Raw genomic sequence first — 23,689 nt, 5'->3', positions numbered from 1 at the left:
GAAGGCAGGACCACACCTGCTGTGGCAACAGCCGGAGCGGAAGAGGTTATTTCCCTTTGCAGTTAGCACAGACCACGTGAGTGGAGGTACCCTCAAGCACCCCGGTGGGAACCAGAAGAGTGTTCTCATAAACTTAGTAGCCTTCATTTGTTATATAATTTCTGTGTAACCAATGGTAATTCATAATAGGAGCTGATAAATATTTGTAGTCTAACGAATTACTGGAATTGAGGAGAGTAGGACTTGACTTTGTTATGAGAACATTAAAATGTTGAAATAAAAAGGAATCTGAAAATAGGTCACTGGATTTAAAGGTTGCCCCTTGTGACATAGAAGAGATTCACCTGTACAAAACACAGATACCTGTCTTTTCCTTTTTTTTTTTAATACCTATCTCTTCCTAATTTAGCTCCTGTCTTGTTGGAAGGAAATCTTTCCTTCCTGTGGCCTGTTTTTCTCTTCATTCTAAAGGTAAAATGAGTGTACGGACTTTCTAGGTTTGGTCTTTACGTCCAACTCTATCCTGTCTACACAGTGAGAACAATGCTCCTCGAGCAGACTTTTTGTCCCTGAGTCTCAGCCAGGGTGGTTCAGTTGTAACGTTTGTTGGTGTGAGGACGCCCCACCCTGCGCTGCCTGTGTCGGACTGGGGCGCCAGTCAGGGAGCATCCTGCCGCCTCCAGGCTGCCCTCCAGGAACTTGAGGTAGGTGGTGGGAATGAGGAGGGAGGCAGAGGGTGGATGAGTGTTCTAGTTGCGAGAGTGAGAAATTCCCTGGGTGTGGGGCTTGGCGTCTCTGCCTCTGTGCAGGGCACAGACCGAGAGCTCCAGGGGACAGCTTTGTACTTGGAGATGTTGAAGGTGCTGGGTGCCCCAGGAAGGTGAACTTTGGAAAATGGAATTTAATTCCCTGGTTCTTCTGTTTGATTCTAGTTGGGAAGTTGAATACTGCTGTGTGTTCGGATGCCATCCCACGAACTATAAAGTAATAAGAGGTGGCATCGAGCCAGATCAAACCCAGCTTGAGGATTCCAAGTCCAGACACCTCTCCGTAGTCGTGGTTAAGTATCTCCTCGGAGTAAATGCAGTAGCTCCAACCCAGAGGTGGGTCAGGCTTCCATGGGACCAAGCTGATAGTGAAATCTGACGCTGTGTTGTTGCTGAAGAGGTGATGAGCAAAATATAACTCAAGGCAGTTGGGGCACTCTCCACCCCGCTTCTGTTGCTATCCAGATTTTGTGAGGTCTGCAGCCTACACAACTTAGCCAGTCCTGTTTTAGAAAAAGAATAGACGTTATCAACACAAAATTAGATACAGCCACTCCAAGGTGTCTATGATGTATCTGAGGATAAGCTGCCGTAGAAAGAGGCAGCAGTCTTTTTTTTTTTTTTTCAAGGTATGGAAAAAAATTTATTTAGCTTTGTGAGGCTTTACTTTCACAATAATACATATCCTTGGCACTGTAAGACCCTATTAAAGTTTCATAAATTGCCTTAATAAGGTAATTATTTAGGTTGATTTTATGAAACTTTAAGACTTTAAGTTTGAGAAAGTTAGTGGTTTTCAGGATTTGCACAGATGATGACAATCAAAATAGTAAAATAAAGAATAAGACTTTCTTAACACCCCTAATAACACAGTAAGCTGCAATTTCTAATCAAACATCTATTCCTAGGTTATATTCATTTTGATGAAAGAGGCAGCAGTCTTAACTAATTTCCATTATAATATACTTTGGCACTTTTACAAAACATGTTTCATACAGGGCTACCCTCTCCAGGGTCTCACAAAGAGCGTGTGCAAGTGAGGGGTCATGATAAATACTTCTCTGAGGGGCTGTTTGGCAATATCTTTCAAAATAATCCCCCTCAACAATTTTTTCCTTAAGCACAAAAAAATTAAAAATACTTGTTTAAGAATGTTCATTGCAACATTTTGCAATATCAGAAAGTTGACAATGTGCCCATCCACTTAACAGAAATAATAGCTGCTACTAAAAACACTGGGACAGAGGTAGGTACCCACATGTTGGCTTGGCAGTTTTGGGAGAGGATTTACTTTAAAACAAACAAAACCCAGCAATTTCTCAATTGTAATATAGCATGATGTAATTTTTATAAATCTTAATTTGTGAGTTTATATATTCATTTTAAAATAGATTTGAGGAATATACACCGAACTCGGTATGAATTTTTCTGAGAAATGGAGTTGGGGGATAAAGGAGTTTTTCATTTTTTTGCCATGTTCACCTTTGTGATACAATTTTTCTTCTGTTTACAGGTGCTATCACTTTTGATACTAAAAGTGACAATCTACCAAGAAATCAACACCCTTCCATAGAGCATTTAGAAGTCCTGTTTGCTCCATGTTGGCCGTGATCGTAGCGCACAGAAAACGAACGGGATAGAAGGTGGATCCGTGCCTGCAGCGGAGGAGCCGTCGGCGAGGGGAAGACCACGCAAGGTAAGTGCCGCGCGTTCACAGCGGCCAGGAACCTGGAGGCTCCTCTGAAGATCCGTGACGAGGGCACAGAAGCCACCATTTTATATACAATCTCACTGGGTTTAGGGACTCACCCAAGACCATTCACAGAACCCAAGGGTAACAACTTTTAATTTAGAGATTTCCAAAAGAAATGTCCTGACTCTTCAAAGCCTCTTGAATCGGAGATGCCAAGGCGTGAGTCATCAGGAGGGACCGAAGCGGAAGGGAAGCGAGAACCGGGAGAGGGAGCCACGCAGCCGTTCAGCAAACTCCCCTCGGGGGTGTATCATCCGCCGAGGCTGTTGGCCAGGCCGGGCCGGCTGGGTGCGGAGGAGGAGGAGGAACCGGGGCGGGTACCGTGGTGCCGCCGGTGCTCCCGGGCCCCCGGACCTGGCGCCGCGCCTTCTCCAGCCCCGCCGTTGCGCGCACCTGCCGACGCCGTGGCCGCGGAGCGCGCGGCTCGAGGGAGCACGCGGCGGGCGGGACGTCCCCGCGCTCGGGGAGCGCGCACGGTGGCTCCGGCGTCGGCTCAGGGCGGAGCCGCCGCCGCCGCCGGGGGAAGCGCCCTCTCTGTGGGTCGCGCTGCTTCCGCACCCGTAAAATGGAGAGATGACACCGGATGTCACAGTGCCTTCTCAAGCCTGGCTTGCGGCGACCGGGGAGGGAGGCGGGGTGCAGCCCACAAATTCGCGGCCGTGGCGGGCGCCGCAGGGGTGCCCTCGCACCCGCGTCCGACTGCCAAGAAAACCCGGAGCCGCGGAGCCGGTGGAACGCCCCGCGGACGGCGGCGGCGCCCGCTTTCCCGAGCGCTCGCTCCGGGGCGCAGCCGCCCGCGGCCACGACCACCGAGAGCTCGCACCGCCCGGAGTCCTAGAGCGGACCGGAAGTGCGCACCCGGCCGGCGGGGACGTGCGGGCGACGGCCGTCGCGCCGGAGACCCCGCCGGCCGGGAGGGTGGGGGCCCGCGGCTGGGGCGTCGCGCGGCCACGACCACCGAGAGCTCGCACCGCCCGGAGTCCTAGAGCGGACCGGAAGTGCGCGCGCGGGCGGCGGCGGGCGCGTCGGGGAGCCCCGCTGGCCGGGAGGGTGGCCCTGGGCCCGCGGCTGGGGCGTCGCGCGGCCGCCCTGCGCTCCTTGGAGGCGGGAGCCGCGGCTGAGGGACGCGGGTGTGCGAGCGGCCGCCGTGCTGGCCGCCGTGCTCGGCTCCGGAGCGATCTTGCCCGCGCCGTGGCCGTCCGGCTCCGGGGCCCGGGCGTCAGGAGGCCCGCAGCGGCGTCGGTCACGTCGGGTTTCGGCGTGGCGGGGCGCGTGCTGCGCGCTGGGTCCTGTGCTCGCCGTGCGGGTCCGCGCGGAGCCTGGCTTCCCGTCCCAGGGACTCGCCCCAGGAGTGCCCCGTGTTGTCTCGGACACAGGTCCTGCGCCGCGGCCGCCGTCCTTCCGTGTTCACGAGAACTTCCCGCCCGGCGTGGGGGGCGGCGCGCCAGGCCGACCGCGCACCTGCCCAGACCCGGGCCGGAGCTGTCGGGGCTCAGGATGGCCGCGGCCTCCGGCGTCCTCCCGGCCCCGGCTGGCCAGGCTGCGGGGGACCAGGCGGAGATTATCAGAGTGCAGGTTAAAGAAGAAGACCACGTTTGGGATCAGGAGTCCTGCCTAAAGAAGAACGTGTCTCACACCCGGGAGCTCTGTCGCCGGCGCTTCCGGCAGTTCTGCTACCAGGAAACTCCTGGGCCCCGCGAGGCGCTGAGCCGGCTCCGGGAGCTCTGCCGTCAGTGGCTGCGGCCCGAGACGCACAGCAAGGAGCAGATCGTGGAGCTGCTGGTGCTGGAGCAGTTCCTGACCATCCTGCCCGAGGAGCTGCAGGCCTGGGTGCGGGAGCGGCACCCGGAGAGCGGGGACGAGGTGGTGACTGTGCTGGAGGATCTGGAGAGGGAGCTGGATGAGCCTCGACAGCAGGTGAGAAATGGCAGGTGCCAGCTTCCCTGGAGAATTTGAGTGCGTGCGTCGAAGGTGGAGTACGTGCCATCAGCCTCCCACGGGTGGCTGCGTTACCGTTTGAACACATTCATGCCTGTGGGACGACTGTTGATGTGACAGCTGATCCAAATAAGTAGATGATGTAACCAGATGGGAAACCGTGATCTATTGCTTACCGGTAGGAAGTACATCTTATTTAGTGACTGTGAGATTAAAGTAGCTGTCTCTCCTTATGGCACCCACTACGGTAAGCACATATGAAAACAAGTCGGTATGAGAGTATAAGGGATACCTTCTAGGAGAGGCAAACAGAGAAGTAGCCAAATGTAATAGAAATACTGGAAACGGTGAATGATGAGATTTGGATTCCATACTAGGCCCTGTCACCAATGAGCTGTGTAACCTTGGACGTATCACGCCTTCCCTGGGCTTTAATGTCGTCATCTGTACACCAAAGAGATTGATTGCCTCATTTTCTAGATACTTTCCATTACTTGTAGTTGTTGGTGTGGAAGTGTATCGAGCTCAGTATTTGGTCTTTCACCATCACACTAGAGATTATTTTTAAGGGAGTATACTTGCCTTCTAGGACAGTAATTTTAGACTGTGATGGATATTGCCCAACACTCTTACATTTCTGTAATGATACTACCCATACATCTATCTGAACCCTTAAAATAGGAACATTTTATGTATACAGTCTGATCTGTTAGAACACATTTTTCTGAAATGCATGTCTTTCATATGAGACTGATAAATAGGGACATGAGTCCATATAATGCTGAAATTGTGCTGACTCATACATGAATTTTACCAGCAAGTACATGTTTTGGGCCACCAGGTAAGAGCAGCTGAATGCAAAGTATCTGATGATCGTGGAATGCAGCACGTTGTGAAGACTTACAGTACTGTGCCGAAGGCCCACTCACCTCCACACCCTTCCTCTGGGCTCTCTCGGCCACACTCTCTGTTTTGGAAATGCATTTGTATGGTTCCCTCCCATCTTTGTGCATTTTTTGTTAAACTTTCTTGTATTCCAGAAAATGAGCAAGCACAGGGGTTTACAAGTGCCACAGGAACGTGCCGGTGATAAAATTTCTGCTAGTAAGTGTAAAAGAAGAAAAGCTTTAACAATCAAAGAAAAGCTCGAAATCAGAAAATGCTTTGAAAAAAATGGAAGAACCTGTGACACTGATTGTGCACCTGGCATAAAGGAGTCAGAGACTGCTGGGAAAATGAAAGAAAGTTACCTTGCTGGAACCAGTGCTACAGGGTTCGTTAGAACAAGGCGTGAGGAAATGGAAGAAATGGCACATCTGTCAAGTGTGTGGATTGAATACCAAACACAGAAGCAATCAGAGGCAGCCTTTCTCAGAGTAAAGAGAAGGTCTTAGCAGGACATGAAGACCTTAAGAAAAAAGCTGGAGATCCTGCACATGTGCCTTCATCTAGCGGTAGTGTCTGTTCCGTGACTTGAAGAACCGCCATGCCTTCCGCAATGTTCAGCTCTCTGGTGAAGCTGTGAGTGCAGATGAGAGAAGTGTAGACGGTTCCCCCAGTGTTAGGAAATTTGATGAAGAAGGCTGTGTGTGGGATCAGATTTTTAATTTTGATGAAACCAGTCTCTGTTGGAAGCAAATTCCCTCAAGAGCCTGTCTCTCGAAGGAAGAAGCACACACTGAAGGGCTGAAGGCTCCAGAAGATCATCTGGTGTGATGCTGCATGCAGATGCCCGTGAGGATGTCCAGCTAAAGCCTGTTGTGGTTCACCCCGTCGCCCACCCACAAGCTCTGAGAGGAGGTGCCCAGACTAGCCTACTGTGGTTCTAGCAAGAGAGGCTGCATAACAGGGCAGATACTTACTGATCTTTTAGGTGATGTTTTTGTAGATGATTTAAGAAAGTAACTGTAAGAGGAAAAAAATTGTCTTTCAAAATTCTTTTAATTCTTAAGAATTATAAGCCATCCAAGCCATTCTCCAGTAGTTGCTGAGCTTTCTTCAAATATTAAAGTTCTCTTTTCCCCTCCTAATACAACTTCTTTAGTCCAGCCCCTTGATCAGGGTGTGATCTCAGCCTTTAAAGCTTATTACTTAAGGAGGACATTGAAGATGTTTATTGCACCTACAGGGGGTGAAATGCACACACAATTTTTGCATTCTGGAATCAGTTCAACGTTAAACTTGCCATTGATACTATTGAAGAGGTTTGGCATGATGGTCACGGAAGCCTGCTTGCCTGGAGTATAGCATAAAATTCTCCCTGATTTAATTCATGATTCCGAAGGCCTTGAGCCTTCACAAGAGCGCTCCCAAAGCAAAGCAAGCTGTGTTGCTCTGGCAGAGGAGGCTGAATCTGGGAAGTTGGGAGTGAGGGTATTGGGAAGCTGCTGCAATCCTGTGCAGAAGATCTCTCCACATAAGAGCTGCAACAGTTAGTTGCTCAGGCACAAGTGGAAGGTGTGGAAGAAGCTGCCCCGAAAGAGCTGTTCATTTCTCCCTCACTTTCTGCTTTAGGTGCATTGGAGAGGGCGTGGCAATGGGCCAAAGGTAATGCAGAACGCAGCAGGATCGCACTTCTGCGTAAGGTCCTATTCGGAACCATAGAAGCTGCTGCTTTATGAACGAAGGAAAATGTTTAAGCAGCAAAAACTGGGTATCTTTTTATAAGTCAATGCCAAAGAAGTAAAAACAAGATGATGAGCCAGAACCATTACTATATTTCTTCTAAAATCACTGCATTTCTTGGAAAATGTGCAAATGCTTCTCCACCTGGACTTGTGAAAGCAGCATCTCTACCCTTGCTCCATCCTTTCCTCGTACCTCTTTCTAACACAATAGTTTCACCTTTGTAAGGTCAAGTCCTATATGAAATGTGATCATTCTTTATAATATGTCTTTTTGACTATGCTTTTATTTTTAGTAGAATTGCTATAGTTTTATTAGCGCTCTAGTGACAAAGTAGTGTAGATGTTCAGTAGTCTATCCTGTAACTTTTTTTTTTTTTTTTAAAGATTTTATTTATTTGACAGAGAGACACAGCAAGAGAGGGAACACAAGCAGGGGGAGTGGGAGAGGGAGAAGCAGGCTTCCTGCAGAGCAGGGAGCCGGATGCGGGGCTCGATCCCAGGACCCTGAGATCATGACCTGAGCCGAAGGCAGACGCTTAACGACTGAGCCACCAGGCGCCCCCCCCGTAACTTTATTTTTTCCATAAACCTTGTTATTTTTTTGTGCAGTTTTGCAGAAAGCATGTTTTTTCATGAGTTCACGTATTCTTACGTAGATGCCTATATAAGCAGTCTCTTACCTCTAGCCAGTACATCTTCTCCCTTCGTTTCAAAAAAACAATATTGGTTTTTCCCTTAAGACGTGCCTGTTACTTTAGAATTTCCCTCTTTTAGCTTTGTTAAGAAATGTAGCCATTGGTAGGATTTGGTGTTCGGTCAGTTCTGGGTAATGTTCACATTTGATAGTTTTTCATACGATTCAGGATTATAGGAATCTCCCTAGTCTTAGAGAATATTATGTTTGCGTACGTGGTTCTCATTTTTCTTGTTTCTGTGTGATTTCTGGAAAAAGGGGGAAATGGCACTGTTGCAGACATTTTCAGCTGCCAGCTGGACACAGGTGTCCCTGCTTCAGAAAGTTTCTCTCTAACCCACTTCACTGTACTCACTTGCTCTTACAAAACACCTGCGTTAGTACAGGAATGGCTCCTTTGCATAAAAATGAAAATCCCCTCTGGATTTCTTCTGGTGAGCAAACCCAGGAACGAATGCAGTCCTTTTACGGGCGAAGTGGCCCCACGCGAACTTACAGAAAATGGGGGAGACTTTGCTGTATGCCATTTCGCTTGCAGTAGTTTTCATAGGAACGCTCTACTGCACAGCGGGAAAACCTGTGTGTTCTCCCCTCCTCCTTCCTTAAAACAGGATGATTCCTTCCAGCTCTTCTTGTACTCGAGTTGGCTGTGCAGCATGGCTCTGGCCAGGGAGAAATAGGCATGCTTTCTGGGAGTTTCTGGGAAAGCTTTTACTTTCCTTATAAAATGGGACAGATGTGTTTAGTTCTGTATTTTCCCACTTCCTGTTTTGAACATAAATGTGGTGTCTGGAGCCATTTCAGAAACTTCTTTTTTCAGTTGATAAATTTTAGAGAGTAGGTTGACAATACTACAAACAAAATTGTTTCTATCCATGGATATTGCTGATGAATATAAAATTATCTATAATCTGTACCTTTTAAAGCATAATATTTCACTAGCTGACATCTGAATGTTGGTATGGACTCTTTTTCTTTCATTTTTATTTTAAAAAAACAGCATTTAGCATAGGAAATGATGAGATACCACTAATAGCTGGTGAAGTGAATATAATGTTATATAATATTTCATATATATTTATATATATGCCTTTATATATGCTTTATTAATCCAACAAAAATTAGCAAAAAACCCCCACTTAATTCTAAGTTTTATTGTCAATTATAGGATAACTCTTTGATTATTTAAGCTAGCATTTCTTTTTTTTTTTTTTAAGATTTATTTATTTATTAGAGAGAGAGTGAGAGAGGGAACACAAGCAGGGGGAGTGGGAGAGGGAGAAGCAGGCTTCCCGCTGGGCAGGGAGCCCGATGTGGGGCTTGATCCCAGGACCGTGGGATCATGACCTGAGCCGAAGGCAGACGCTTAACGACTGAGCCACCCAGGCGCCCCTCTTTTTTTTTTTTTTAATTTTATTTTATTATGTTAGTCACCATACATTACATCATTAGTTTTTGAGGTAGTGTTCTATGATCCATTGTTTGTGTATAACACCCAGTGCTCCATGCAGAACGTGCCCTCTTTAATACCCATCACCAGGCTAACCCATCCTCCCACCCCCCACCACTCCAGCAACCCTCAGTTTGTTTCCTGAGATTAAGAGTCTCTTACAGTTTGTCTCCCTCTCTGGTTTCATCTTGTTTCATTTTTCCCTCCCTTCCCCTATGATCCTCTGCCTTGTTTTCTTAAATTCCACATATCAGATCATATGATACTTGTCTTTCTCTGATTGACTTATTTCGTTTAGCATATAATACCCTCTAGTTGCATCCACATTGTTGCAAATGGCAAGATTTCGGTTTTTTTGATGGCTTAAGCTAGCATTTCTTTTCAGTATATACATATGGGGAGTTAGCCAATTAGCTAAAATAAATCAGGACATGCAGATCAACAGTATTTTATGGTAATTGGGGTTGTGTCACAACTTCACTAGGAATTTTATCATCTAGATTGATCAATGAATATTTCTAGGGCAGTATTAAGAACTTATATGTGCATTATAATGGACTTTTATGCTCATTTTATGCCACCTTTTATAGTAACATGGATAAAAAGTTTTTTTTTTAAATATGTGTGGCTTGTTTAATTTGCCGTAGTAATTGTTTTCCATTGCTTAGCTTGTCACACCTTAGCATTGAAAATCTCAGCACAAGCTCAGACGTCAATGACACTATTTTCCAGACTTATATTTTCCCTATGCCAGATCCAAACTACGTACAAAAATCTCATATCTGAATGTATAATGTACTACAAACCAATAAGCAAAAGGACACATACCCCAATAAAGAAATCAACAAAAGATTTGACCATGCACTGTACAAAAAAAGGGTAATTAGCCAATAAAACTGTAAAACAATGACTCAATCTTACTAATCAGAAAACTGCAAATTAAAACAATATGTGGTACCATTTTATTCCAACTAGTGTGGATTAAAAGTGCTGACATGACCAAATTTTGGTAAGGATGTTGAGCCACTAGAATGCTTATATCCTAGGAATAAGTTGTTTTGACCACTTTGGAAATATCTCCCATGCATAACCATACTCTGTGATCCAACAAACCTACTTCCAGGTATGTATCTACAAGAAACACTTTCAGAGAGCAGCAGCATTATAATTACCAGAAACTCTATAAACAACTGAAATGACTATTAAAAGTGGGATGGGTGAACATAATTATGGTGTATTTGTACTGTTGGATACTGTGCAACAATGAAAATAAAGGAACAACTACATTCAACAGTGTGGATGAATTTCACAAACACAATGTTGAGCAAAGAAGCCAGACAAAAATAAATACATGTTGTATGATTTTCCTTATATAAAGTTCAGAAAGCAACATGACTCTGTGGTGATCTATGTCAGAGTAGTAATTAATTTTGGGGAAGAGAGGGGCACAAGTAGCCTTCTGAGATGCTGATCATGTTCTGGGAGGTTCACTTTGTGATAAATCATCAAGCTCTATGCTTATGAGCTGAGTACTTTTTTCTAAGCATATAATCCAATTAAAAATTGTATTAATTATGGGGCACCTGGGTGGCTCAGCTGGTTGAGGGCTGACTCTTGATCTCCGGGTGGTGAGATCGAGCCCCATGTGGGCTCCGCGCTGAGTGTGGAGTCTGCTTGAGATTCTCTCTCTCCCTCTCCCTCTCCCTCTCCCTCTGCGCCTCCCCCCGATCACACGCTTTCTCTCTCTCTTTCTCTGAAATAAATCTTAAAAAATTGTATTAAAGATTTTTATCCCATTGTGATGTCTCCTGCATGCTGGCTAGGGTATTTGACTATGTGCACATTTTTAGATTATATGTCATATGAATGAGGAATTATTTGTGTAAAACCAAGACCTAGTGAGGGAAATTTTCAGAATTAACCAAGTTTGTAAATGCCCACCAAAGGATAAGCTAAATTTTTCCTTGGATTTTGCAAGTTAGATGCAGAGCATGGGTAATCGATGCCAGGTGTATGGCAGAGCATGGATTGATCAGGTTTCCATACCAGGTTCTTCTGTATCGATAGATTGGATTTTTTCCTTGTTTTGTCCTCAAGAATATTTGGCAGACTGTTGAAATGTTTGGTCTGACTGCAGGGTGGCTTCCACGAGGCTGTTGTGCAAGAACGCAGGCTTGGCAGGATGTGAAGGGGCCGGGCCTCCTCACTGTATGGAGCCCGCTCCGAGAGCCTCCAGCCGGGGAGTCCGAGCCTCTTGTTTGCGTTCTTTTCACTGTAAGGTATATGAAATAAATACAAATCAGAATTTCTGTTGTTAGGGAGATGACAACTTGCTTTTTTTTTTTTTTAAATTAACTTTCATCCTTGCTCTGTTTTATTCTTTTTAAAGATTTTCACTTATTTGTGAGGGAGAGCACATGCACAGCCAGGGGGAGCAGTGGGCAGAAGGAGAAGCAGGCTCTCTGCTGAGCAGGGAGCCCAGTGCGGGCTCGATCCCAGGCCCCCGGGAGCATGACCTGAGCCGAAGGCAGACGGTTAATCGACTGAGCCACCCAGGCGTCCCCAAAAATGGTTTCTTATGGGAGTGGGGGTGGAGTAGAATATGAGCAAGACTTCTCTGAGTATATATTTTGATTTTTTTAATATCATGTAAATGTTTTAAGTCTTTAAAAAGCAATGTTAAATTCAAAATGATTAAACACAAACAGATGAACTCAGCTGTACATGAAATTACAATAACAGCAAAACAATAATTGAGGTGACTTGAACACGGTGTTCTGACTATATACTCTTAGTGGGGTACTGTCTGGGCAAAGAAAGCCACAGAGATAATTGATTTTATAGGTATGTTGTTGGGAGTGTTCTGTAACACACAACACTGTAATTCTGAAACTTGAGTGTTTATTGTAGGTTAGAGCAAACGAGTACATAACATTGTATTGAACTGGGTTTTGTTTGTTTCACTGTGGGAGAAAGATATGTTAAAATGGAATATGGAAAGGTGAGATATGGCATTGAAATGGAATGGAATTCATGATAATCTAGAAATACGTTTACCAGCTCTATCCATAAAAGGGCCTGGAGGGGATGACGCACCATTAACAATGAGCCCACCTACTACTCAGTCTTTGTTTCCAACACTGTTGCTCTAAAACGAATCAAGCCTTCTTGGGGAAACGGTTGAAACTAGATCTGGGACAGGGCAAGTACAGTGTGGTCCTTGTGTTTATTGTTCTGGAAAGCACAGATGTGCTAAAAACACTAGTGGGGGTCATGTTCCAAGGATGCAGGAACCTGATGAAAGGGCCGCTGGGGCTAAATGGGAGACAGTTTAAGATCGAGGTGAGTAAGGATGGAATGGATTACAGAATAAGTCTGTAGTGATATTCAAGATGAGAGCCAGAGGAGGCGCCCGGGTGGCTCCGTCGGTTAAGCGTCTGACTTGATTTTGGCTCAGGTCATGGTCTTGGGGTTGTGAGGTGGAGCCCACCTCAGGCTCTGTGCTGAGCGCGGAGCCTGCTTAAGACTCTCCCTCTGTCCTCCCCATGCAGTGCACACACATGAGAGAGAGCTCTTCACAGAAAATTGCTAGCTAGTCAATGTAGAAGGAATTATAAAGGCAGGCAGTCACCATTTTGCAACCCCCAGTATAAAAATTGATCAGAATCATCAGTGAATGCTAAAACCATTGGGGAATAGGCTATTTATGTAGTTCCATACTATTACCCATAGCTGACTTATTAATTACAGTGGGAAACGTGAATGGATAGGGCTGGTAGGTCACTACCTGAACTGTGTGGTCAAGTTTGGCATTATCAGTAATGAGATAACTTGGTAGTGTGTGCCCTGGGATGTACCACCGCAAGGACACAGCACTTACGTAGTGTTCTTCCAGAAGTTCCTCACCAGAGTCCATCTGTGAAGAAGGAGGAAGACAAATCCCTAATGTGGGGTATTCTGTAACATAACTGGCTCTGAGTTTTCAAAAACTGAATGTCATAAAAAGGCAGGAAACTTTTAGATTAAAAGAATCAAAAGACATAATAACCGAAAACAATGTATAAGTACTGTTTCACAAAGTTAAAAAAAATCATAAAGTATATTTTGGGGACAGTTAGGGAAACTTAATTATAAACCATATATGAGATGATTAGTGTAAGAAGATAATGTTTTCTTTTTTACCCAGCACAGTCATACAAAATGATTGGCTTCTTTCCCCGTCCATAACACTGGGGTGATGTTTTCCACATTTATTCTAAAACAACTGTCAGATTCCTTTCTGCGTTGAATAGCTCATGAGTAACTCTTAGATAATTTGCATAACCTCACCCCAGATATTTATTTTTAATTGCTCACACTGAAATCTACTTACAATTTTCTTTTAATTATCGCAGTTTAGGGAGGATTCCTTTCATGTGTTCTTGTTGTTATTCCCCCAAACAGAAACCCCAGGGATGAGTATCTGTCCAGTGGAGACAGTTTCTGCTGCATGACTGGCTTTATTAGTCCCAGCATTTTTTATTTCTTCTTATTCCATATGGGACTCCTCTTAAGAATTCAGTGAAGACTTTATCTTCTTACGTACTATTTCAGTAGAAGACTGTTCTGAGGTTTGTGCAGTGATCGTGTATATTAATTTCCAGATGTACCTGTTTGTCCTCAGGTCCCACAGGGCACAGATGGGCCGGAAATTCCTATGGAGGAAATGACTCCTGTGGAGACTGCAAAGGAGCCCTTAGGTGCCCAGCTCCAGCCCGTGGAAGACAGAATGGAATGTGACTCTCCGGAGCCACACCCACTGCAGGATAATGGTGAGGATAATCTAGTCTGGAAAGAGGATGAGATTTGAGAGCGGGAAGGGTCTGGTCACTGAGAAGTTATCAAACCTCATTCCGTTGCAGCCTACTGAACATAGCTGAAGGAAAACTCAGCCAGTGTCGTGTGATGCTGTTAAAGGAGTTGAATCCAGCAGCCACGTAATAATGTAAGAAAAAGTTGAATACAGCCAATAGTTCCATGGTTTTCCATGGATATCTTGCAATGGAATTAAGTACCTGTGGGTAAATCAGAGGTGCATCTGTGGTGAGCATTTGTCAGTGTAGCCGTAGGTCCCATTTCTGTAGCCTCTGCCCCAATTTTTGTCAGTATGATGTTTAACATTTGGAAATTCTACTTAGAAATTCTGTTAAAGAAAATGAGGGGCGCCTGGTCGGTGAAGCGTCTGCCTTGGGCTCAGGTCATGATCCCGGGGTCCTGGGATTGAGTCCTGCATTGGGCTCCCTGCTCAGCTGGGGGTCTGCTTCTCCTTCTGACCTTCCCCCTGCTTGCTCTCTCTTTGAGATGAATAAATAAATCTTTTTAAAAATCTATTACTGTATTGCTGAGGCTTTTCTAGCCAAAAAAATTTATCTTTTGTAGTATTAATAAATAACATCAATTTACTTCTTGTTTTATATAAAACAGTGCTTTACTTTAAGGCTAATCCCAGATACTGCTCTGGAAAGTCACATCCTGGCTTTCTACTCTTTACTATATCAGAATTTTTTGTTCCTGACTGGGGTTCTTCATTTACCTTCTATTCCTCCAAGGCTGAACTCCCTAACCAAAACTGTACTCCCCCCAACTTGTGTGCTCATAGCCTCTACTTCTACCCCAAACTCTAGTGGCTACTTGGGCAATATATATTTCAAATTAATTGTTTTTTCTTTATATTTTAGGGTCATTTTTGTGGCTTTCCATGATGTCTCAAAGCATGGGTGATGATAACCCCAGTAGTTTAGACACTAATGAGTCAGAAATTGAACCAGAAAAGATGAGAGAGAAGTTCTTCAGAAGCTTAGCAGTGTTACTGGAAAACAAAAGCAATAATACCAAGATATTTTCTAAAGCAAAGTACTGTCAGTTAATAAGGGAAGTGAAAGAGGCTAAAGCGAAGGCAAGAAAGGAATCCGTTGACTACCGTCGCTTAGCTAGATTTGATGTGATCCTTGTACAAGGAAATGAGAAGCTGATTGAAGCTATAAATGGGGAAACAGATAAAGTACGGTATTACTTACACAGCGAGGAGTTATTTGACATTCTGCATGATACCCATCTCAGCATTGGACATGGTGGGCGGACCCGCATGGAAAAAGAGTTACAAGCAAAATACAAGAACATCACGAAGGAAGTCATAATGCTGTACTTGACACTCTGCAGACCATGCCAACAGAAGAATTCAAAACTCCAGAAAGTTCTAACATCAAAGCCAATGAAGGAAGTGAATTCAAGATGCCAAGTGGATCTTATAGACATGCAATTGAATCCTGATGGGGAGTATAAATTTATTATGCATTATCAAGACCTTCGTACAAAGTTGAGTTTTTTGCGGTCACTAAAATCCAAAAAGCCTAAGGAAGTTGCACATGCTCTTTTAGATATTTTTACAATTATTGGAGCACCCAGTGTCCTACAGTCAGACAATGGGAGGGAATTTTCAAGCCAGATTGTCAATGAACTCAGTAATATTTGGCCAGAATTGAAAATTGTCCATGGGAAGCCTCCGCCCTGTCAAAGCCAAAGTTCTATGAATCAAACTAATGAGGATATCCAAAATAGGATTATCTCCTGGATGCAAACTAACCATTCATCACACTGGGCTGAATTTTTATGGTTCATTCAGATGACCCAAAATCAACCCTATCACCGAGGCATGCAGCAGACTCCATTTGAAGGCACATTTAGCTCTGAAGCTAAACTAGGCCTGTGTCATTCTCAGTTAACTGAAGAACTCATTGCTAGCCTGAATCCAGAAGACGAATTAGAACAGGCTGACAGAGAATCAGAAAGTATGCCGGGAGCACCATATGAAGAGAACATCGAGACTGGCACGGATAGCAGTGATATTGAAGAGCATCTTTCTACTCCTCCCGGGGCCATGAAGAACCCTCCCAAAAACAGAGTAGAATTTGTATCCTGTGTAGTTTGTGAGAAAGAACGCTCAGGCGCTCACGGTTGTGTATCATGTGGTGGGAACGTCCATGCGGTCTGTGGAGCGCCCCCTCAACGTAACCCTGAGGGCTGTCGTCACAGAGTAACGTGCGGTCTCTGCTGTGAGACCACGACAACGAAAAGGAAACGTGATGAGACCCAAAGAAGTTTGACTGGTCAGCCTTCCAAAATGCTGAAGCCGTCAGAGACACCATTTTCATCAGACAAAGTAGGAGATTGGGTAAGAGTCTGAGTACCTGCTGCAGAGCAGAGCCGGGAAGAGCTTCGTTACACGTCACTGTGCTCGTGATGGGTGAGGATGTTCTGGCGTGGTCGACATACTAAAGCACCATTGGGCCAACTTGGGTCTGTTTTCTCCAGAGAAAAGCCCATTACTTTTAACCCGCCCCCCCCCTCCTTTTTTCAAGTTGGAAGTTATAACCTTGAATGCTGCTTTATTTGTTGTCTGGGGTCATGACAGTATCTTTTACTCCTTTCTGGTACCAGGCATCTCCTGGGGGAAGTGCGAAAGCTAGGATGGTGTGTGTGAGGGTGTGTTTCTCCAGGAGGATGAATGTGGGAAAAGCCGAACTTAATGTTACTTTGTTTTAATTGTATGTGAGTTTGGGTGGGGAGGTAGGCTAAGAAAGGGCATCTTGGTCAAGTGAAGAAGTATTTAGGGGAACACGATCAGTCTGATTGGAGATACGGGTTTGTGTTGAGAAAAAGCTCAGTTTTCAGATTTAAATGGAGAGCATGAGATAAGGCCAAAGAGATGTGTTTTAAATCAGTAGGTTTTATAAAGTAGAGTTAATGTGTGTTGAGTTTAGAGTTTTGAAATACGGAGGTTACACCTGATTTGGGCCAGTGGTACCCGGAGTGTGATCTGCAGACCGGTGGTCTGCAGACTGTTTCTACTAGTCCACAAAGGGGTAAGTACCCTCATCAGGAGTTATGACAATTTGACGTTGCTGTAGCACCCAGGCATATGATTCATGAACTCGTGGTTTTGAATAGAACGCGGGCCGGTTTGGGCGTCACTAAGCTGTCGAGGCCGGTCCTTGTGCTGCGAGCTGCACACCAATCAAGCACAGTTACAACGTGTGGTGTTTGGTGGCTACTTTGTCTGCCGTGACTCGGAAGAATGTAAACCTTTATCTCTATCACTTAATTTTAAACCCATTTCTAAGTTTTTAATCAAGCCTAGTTTTTAACTTGTAGTTTGTTATCAGAAAAAGGAGGAAAGTAAAATTTGTATTATTTATTTTTATTCCTAATTTGCAGATGGCAAAACAAGCTTCACTGGACTTTTTTGTCAAGAAAAAACATACCTTTTCTGAACATAGCAGCAGTAGTAAGAGAAATGGTACCGATGGAAGTCGCCCAGAGCAGGTGAAAACCAGAAGAGTTCACACAAGTTTTACTCGGAAGTATGATCCCTCGTATATCGAGTTTGGGTTTGTAGCCGTAATTGACGGTGAAGTGCTGAAACCGCAGTGTATTATCTGTGGAGACATACTGGCTAATGAAGCGATGAAACCATCAAAACTTAAGCGGCATTTATATTCAAAACATAAAGAAATAAGTTCACAACCAAAAGAATTCTTTGAGAGAAAGAGTAGCGAATTAAAAAGCCGGCCAAAGCAGGTGTTCAACGTGTCTCATATAAACATCAGTGCTCTTCGGGCTTCCTACAAAGTGGCGCTCCCGGTTGCCAAGTCTAAAACGCCGTACACGATCGCGGAGACGCTGGTGAAAGACTGCATCAGAGAAGTCTGCCTGGAGATGCTGGGTGAGTCCGCAGCGAAGAAGGTGGCGCAGGTGCCCCTTTCCAATGACACCATGGCTCGACGCATTCAGGAGCTGGCTAGCGACATGGAAGACCAACTCATAGAGCAGATTAAAGAGGCAAAGTACTACTCGTTGCAACTGGATGAATGCAGAGATATTGCTAACATGATCATTCTTTTAGTGTATGTGCGGTTCGAACACGATGATGATATAAAGGAAGAATTCTTCTTTTCAGCCTCTTTACCGACAAACACGACTAGCTCAGAACTGTATGAAGCTCTGAAGAATTACGTTGTCAACAAGTGTGGTCTGGAATTTAGGTTTTGTGTAGGACTGTGTTCAGATGGCGCAGCCTCAATGACAGGAATGCATTCCGAAGTGGTTACCCAGATTAAGGAGCTTGCACCAGAATGCAGAATAACACACTGCTTCATTCATCGAGAAAGTCTGGCTATGAAAAAGGTGTCAGCAGAACTAAACAGTGTGCTTACTGACACAGTAAAAATTGTGAATTATGTCAAGTCTAACTCGTTAAATTCAAGATTGTTCTCTTTATTATGTGACAATATGGAAGCTGATCATAAGCAGCTGTTATTGCATGCTGAGATTCGGTGGTTATCTCGGGGAAAAGTTCTATCAAGAATGTTTGAAATACGAAATGAACTCTTAGTATTTCTGCAGAGCAAGAAACCAGTTTGGTCCCAGCTTTTCAGAGATGTGAATTGGACAGCCAGACTTGCTTATTTATCTGATATCTTCAGTATTTTTAATGACCTTAACGTTTCCATGCAAGGAAAGAATGCAACCTGTTTTTCAATGGCTGATAAGATTGAAGGACAAAAACAAAAGTTAGAAGCTTGGAAAAACAGAGTTTCTACAGATTGTTATGACATGTTCCATAATTTAACAACAGTTATCCATGAAGTAGGTGATGACCTTGACATTGCCCATCTGCGAAAAATTATCAACGAACATCTTACAAATTTGTTGGATTGTTTTGAATTGTATTTTCCATCAAAAGAAGATCCACGTGTAGGAAACTCATGGATCCAAAATCCATTTCTTTCACCAAAAGATAATTTAAATTTAACTGTAACTCTGCAGGATAACTTGTTGAAGCTGGCTACTGATGAAGGATTGAAAATGAATTTTGAAAATACAGCATCACTTGCTTCATTTTGGATAAAAGTTAAAAATGAGTATCCTGAGCTTGCTGAGGTTGCTTTAAAATCCCTCCTTCTATTCCCCTCAACATCCCTCTGTGAGACTGGGTTCTCTACTTTGAGTGTCATTAAAACAAAACACAGGAACAGTTTAAATATCCATTATCCCCTGAGAGTAGCACTGTCATCAATCCAGCCTAGGTTAGACAAGTTAACAAGCAAGAAGCAAGCTCACTTATCACATTAAAAACTTGAAGGTGTCCAGTCAAAGTATGCATATACGCATCATGGAATAGGAAAAGTTATGATTAAAATAGCAGTTTTCTATATCAATTGTCTATATGTACACTTTCAGTTAAATGTACAGTTTTTATAATTGTTTTTTCTTGTTATATTTGTTATATTTATTAAAATGTAACTTTAAATCTGTTGCTTCTAATATTAAAAAATTTGGTCTTACATTTTGTACGTCTTTGTTATTGTTGTACTTCATTAGCGTATTTAGATTGTAGCACCACTTCAGGATGGTAGTGATTTCTTTGAAATGACGTCTTAGACCACTGGCGGGAAGTGAGCTCGGGGCTGGAATTAGAATCGGAGTGCCAGGGGCGCCTGGGTGGCTCAGTCGTTAAGCGTCTGCCTTTGGCTCAGGTCATGATCCCAGGGTCCTGGGATCGAGCCCCGCATCGGGCTCTCTGCTCTGCAGGAAGCCTGCTTCTCCCTCTCCCACTCCCCCTGCTTGTGTTCCCTCTCTCACTGTGTCTCTCTCTGTCAAATAAATAAATAAAATCTTTAAAAAAAAAAAAAAAAAAAGAATCGGAGTGTCAGGGTCAGGAAGGGGGGGGGGTGGGCTTCTGCAGCTAGTCCTGGGTGGAAGCTGACCTTAAGTTTCCTCCGTGGGTGCGTGTTTAGACACAATGTTTACATGGCTGAGGTGGGGGAAACACCTCGTCATGGTGTCATGGCTTTGGATTCTCGTTGGTAAGTTCCAATTTCATTATGGTGGGGGATCGGGCCCCTCAAGCCACAGAGTTTAGATCAGGTACAGATCTTTAGATTTTGCTGGAGCCGATTGCTGTCAAGGTTCTGTGGGTCAAAGCCAGGTATTTTAGCACCTAGGGTAGATGTAGTAACCTCTACTGGGTGGAGACAGTTCAGGAAAACGCCACACATCTGCATTCGCTCAGAATTACCGAAAACAAACGATTAGCACAAGGCAGGTTCTTTAGGGTAAAACATGCCAAGATCCTTGGAGAAAGTGTCTTTTCCTAGGCAGGGAAGCAACATAACTGTAATGCTTCTGTTCAAAGAAATGTACCGTTGAAGGTTGAAGAAGGGAAGGATATTTAGTAATACCGAATGTCACTACCACTTTATTGGTTAGAAAGTTTCATCGGAATGATCCCAAACATCTTAGAAAGTAGAGGAAATGTTTTCCACATTCAATTCTGAAGCTTTAGTAGGATTATATTTCAGTGTGTATGTTTAATAAAATCTTACAGCTTTTCAAAAATAAGGTGATAGTGGTGGACAGATATCCATGACAGTGGTTTAATTTTGTCCACCTACATTTCTGTGTCCTCTCTCCTACCTGACTATATTTTGGAACTAAGGGACTTATATTTTTCAAATTTTACCATTTGTTGATTGAATACTGTGCTTCCAGTTTTCAATTTTAAAAAGCAATGTATGTATGGTGATTTTATACTTATTTCTATAAATGCCTGAAGTGTCTGGGAGAAAATAAACTGAGGGACATAAAGAGTACATTTTAAAAGAGAACTAAATTCCCATATTTTCTCCCTAATAAATACAAAGTATTGGATATCTGAGAACAGAATTAGAATCATCTGGACAAAATTTTTGGTGTGATTTTTGGCCTTCTCAGATATTTGCATTAGATGCCTGCCTATTTTTCCTGCAAATGACTCAGTACTAGGAGGCTGAATTGCTTTCCCTCTACCTTCTTTTTTTTTTTTTTTTTAGGAATATTTGTCTTTCCTCCATTTCTTCCTCCCTGTGTTTTATTGTCTTACTGTACATTTTTTTCTTCAACAGCTTTATTGAGCTATAGTTTACATGAAAACATGAATTTGATGAGTAGTGATTCTGTAAATGATCTTTTTCTCCCTATTTTCTCCTAGTTTAGCAGTGAGTTCACATGTGTGTATACGTGGTGTATGCATACACCACAGAGGTAACTGCATATTCTCTTGTGTGCACATAATGACTATTGTGTTTGGTCCCACTTATTTTATGTATGTGTTGTTTTTAAGTTGTATTTATAGCTATTTATGTATACCAGGATGTTGTGTTGAACTTTTCCTTTTACTCGAAGAATGGCAATTACAGAGGGGCCAAAGGTGGGTCAAGGAGATGCTAAGTACCCCCTATTCTAAAGAACTGTTGGCATGCTAGACCCAGAAGCCTCCCGCCCTTCACACAGCACAGCACACAGACACGCCTTCCAGTGTAACAAGTCACTTGTGACGCCTTCAGGAAGAGGAGACTTGCGTTTCACTTCCAGACCGGGTGTTAGTCTAGGCAGGGGATGTGCTCACGGGCTCTGTGGCTCCCCAAGCAGGAAAAAGAAGTTGGGGAGAGCTGTTTAGACCTGCAGTAGATCGGCCCACGGTCCCACAGTTTGGGACAGAGATATGCAAGTTCCCTGTGGGTCAGTTGACACCAAGGAGTGTAAGTCTGAGCCCTCAGCTAGTGTCCCACGCGGGAAAATGGTCCTCCAGCCAGGAGAGATCGCCAACTAAGGCTGCTGACGTTTATAGCTGCTGGGAGCTGAAGGTAAATTATTTTTCTATACACACATTTGTGGGCAAATGTCCTGAGAAAATCTCACGTGTTCCCCATAAGAAAGCTAGAATTCGGGGCACCTGGGTGGCTCAGTTGTTGAGTGTCTGCCTTCGGGTCAGGTCATAATCCCAGGGTCCTGGGGTCAAGCCCTGCATCGGGCTCCCTGCTCAGCGGGAAGCCTGCTTCTCCCTCTCCCACTCCCCCTGCTTGTGTTCCCTCTCTCGCTGTGTCTCTGTCAAATAAATAAAATCTTAAAAAAAAAAAAAAAAGAAAGCTAGAATTCCAGGGTTTAATCAGAGAGCATGTTACCAATTTACACTTCATGTGTGTGTACGTTGACCTCTTTAGATGAACCCCGGCCTCTTAGCAAGGGTTATTGTCATGAATAGGGCTGAGTTTGGGGGAAGAAGGTTAGAGGGACGTGCAGGTGACGGCCAAGTGGCCTGCTCAACTTTATGCCCGTGGGGCTCTCCTAAATAATAACTTGCAGGATGTCTTTTCTGGTGTTCACCAAGATACATTATTGTGAATGTTCCAAAAACTATAGAATTAGATAATACATATTTTTAATTATAGACATCATTACACATAACACCTTTGTTTGTTGCTTATTTACTTGAGAGTGAGTGAGCAGTGGGGAGGGCCTGGTGGGGAGGAGGGAGAGAGTCTTAAGCAGAGTCTAAGCTGAGTGCAGAGCCTGTCGCGGGGCTTGATCTCACGACCTTGAGACCATGACCTGAGCCAAAACCAAGAGGCAGACGCTCAACCGACTGAGCCACCCAGATACCCCTAGAATTAGAAATCATGATGAGGAAATAAAACATATTTACTGGTTCAAAGAACATACTATGTGCTTTGTATTCTGATATACTTGTGTTAAGTTGAATTTACAGTCAATTTATTGTTGGTTATTGATTGATACAATTATGGTTTTAATTAATTAAGCCTTGGGTTCATTAAAAAATATAAAAAGGGAAAGAGCATGAGGCCATTTGGATTGTATGACTTTTAAGAGTGTGATTATGATTATAATGTGCTTTATCTTAGTAAACACTAATTTCTGACTGAAATCTCTTTTACGTCTTTAGGAGGGCAGATTTTCCAAATTGCTGTTTTCCTATCTGAAACATCTTCTCTCATAGTTAACGTAAGGAACCAAAAGTGAACTCAGAGTGACCGGAGTACGAAGGAACGCAGGGCACTGTAGGTGGGAAACGTGGCCGGAGATGGGGCTGCAGAGAACAGAAGCCGATTCATGAGGACAAACCCAGGTAAGAAGTGTAGTCTTCATCCGGAAGACACTGGGAAGCACTAACGGATGATAAATAGAAGGTGACTTGAATTACATTTTAGCAAGATTTCTCTGCCCACAATGTGGCCAATAACCTGGAGTGCTAGAGGCAAGGAGGCTGCGTCCTGTCATGGGCTAGATTGGTGGTCGTAGTGTGGCTGGGGGCATGGCAGTAGGGATGAAAGAAAAGGGACGTATCTGAAAGTCTCAGTATTGTAAGCATGCCAGTTTCCAATCCTATTGAATTTACTGATAGAGGTTTCATGCCGTGTAACAGCTATCTAATATATATATATATATATATGAGCAAAGGGTCAGACTTGCAAAAACATTAAAAAAAAAAGGTGAGAAAACTTGCTTATTCTCACCTCAAACATTGAACCTTATTAAGCCACAGTGTGTAGGACAGGGTGGTATGAGAGCAGAGATAGACAAACC

The 23,689-nt window shown here is 44.0% G+C and overlaps 1 protein-coding gene across 1 annotated transcript; it reads left to right on the top strand.

Moving 5' to 3' along the window:
* The first annotated feature begins 3,003 nt into the window (after positions 1-3,003).
* SCAND3 (SCAN domain containing 3) lies at positions 3,004-19,611 on the top strand. The gene is made up of 4 exons (XM_036089232.2): positions 3,004-4,437; positions 13,893-14,040; positions 14,947-16,439; positions 17,483-19,611. The coding sequence occupies exons 1-4, from the start codon at positions 3,094-3,096 to the stop codon at positions 19,397-19,399; spliced, it is 4,902 nt and encodes a 1,633-aa protein (XP_035945125.2). The 5' UTR covers positions 3,004-3,093; the 3' UTR covers positions 19,400-19,611.
* Positions 19,612-23,689: the final 4,078 nt, after the last annotated feature.

Source organism: Halichoerus grypus, chromosome 9 (genome assembly GCF_964656455.1).
Source record: "Halichoerus grypus chromosome 9, mHalGry1.hap1.1, whole genome shotgun sequence".
Classification (NCBI taxonomy): Eukaryota; Metazoa; Chordata; class Mammalia; order Carnivora; family Phocidae; genus Halichoerus; species Halichoerus grypus.
This window is presented reverse-complemented; position numbering and strand designations above follow the sequence as displayed.

What these genes read in the sequence shown, in the direction of transcription:
- SCAND3 (XM_036089232.2), top strand. Translation starts at nt 3,094, where the DNA reads ATGACACCGGATGTCACAGTGCCTTCTCAAGCCTGGCTTGCGGCGACC. An exon ending in ACACCCACTGCAGGATAATG is followed by an intron (nt 14,041 to 14,946) that starts GTGAGGATAATC and finishes TTTATATTTTAG; the next exon opens with GGTCATTTTTGTGGCTTTCC. An exon ending in CAGACAAAGTAGGAGATTGG is followed by an intron (nt 16,440 to 17,482) that starts GTAAGAGTCTGA and finishes CCTAATTTGCAG; the next exon opens with ATGGCAAAACAAGCTTCACT.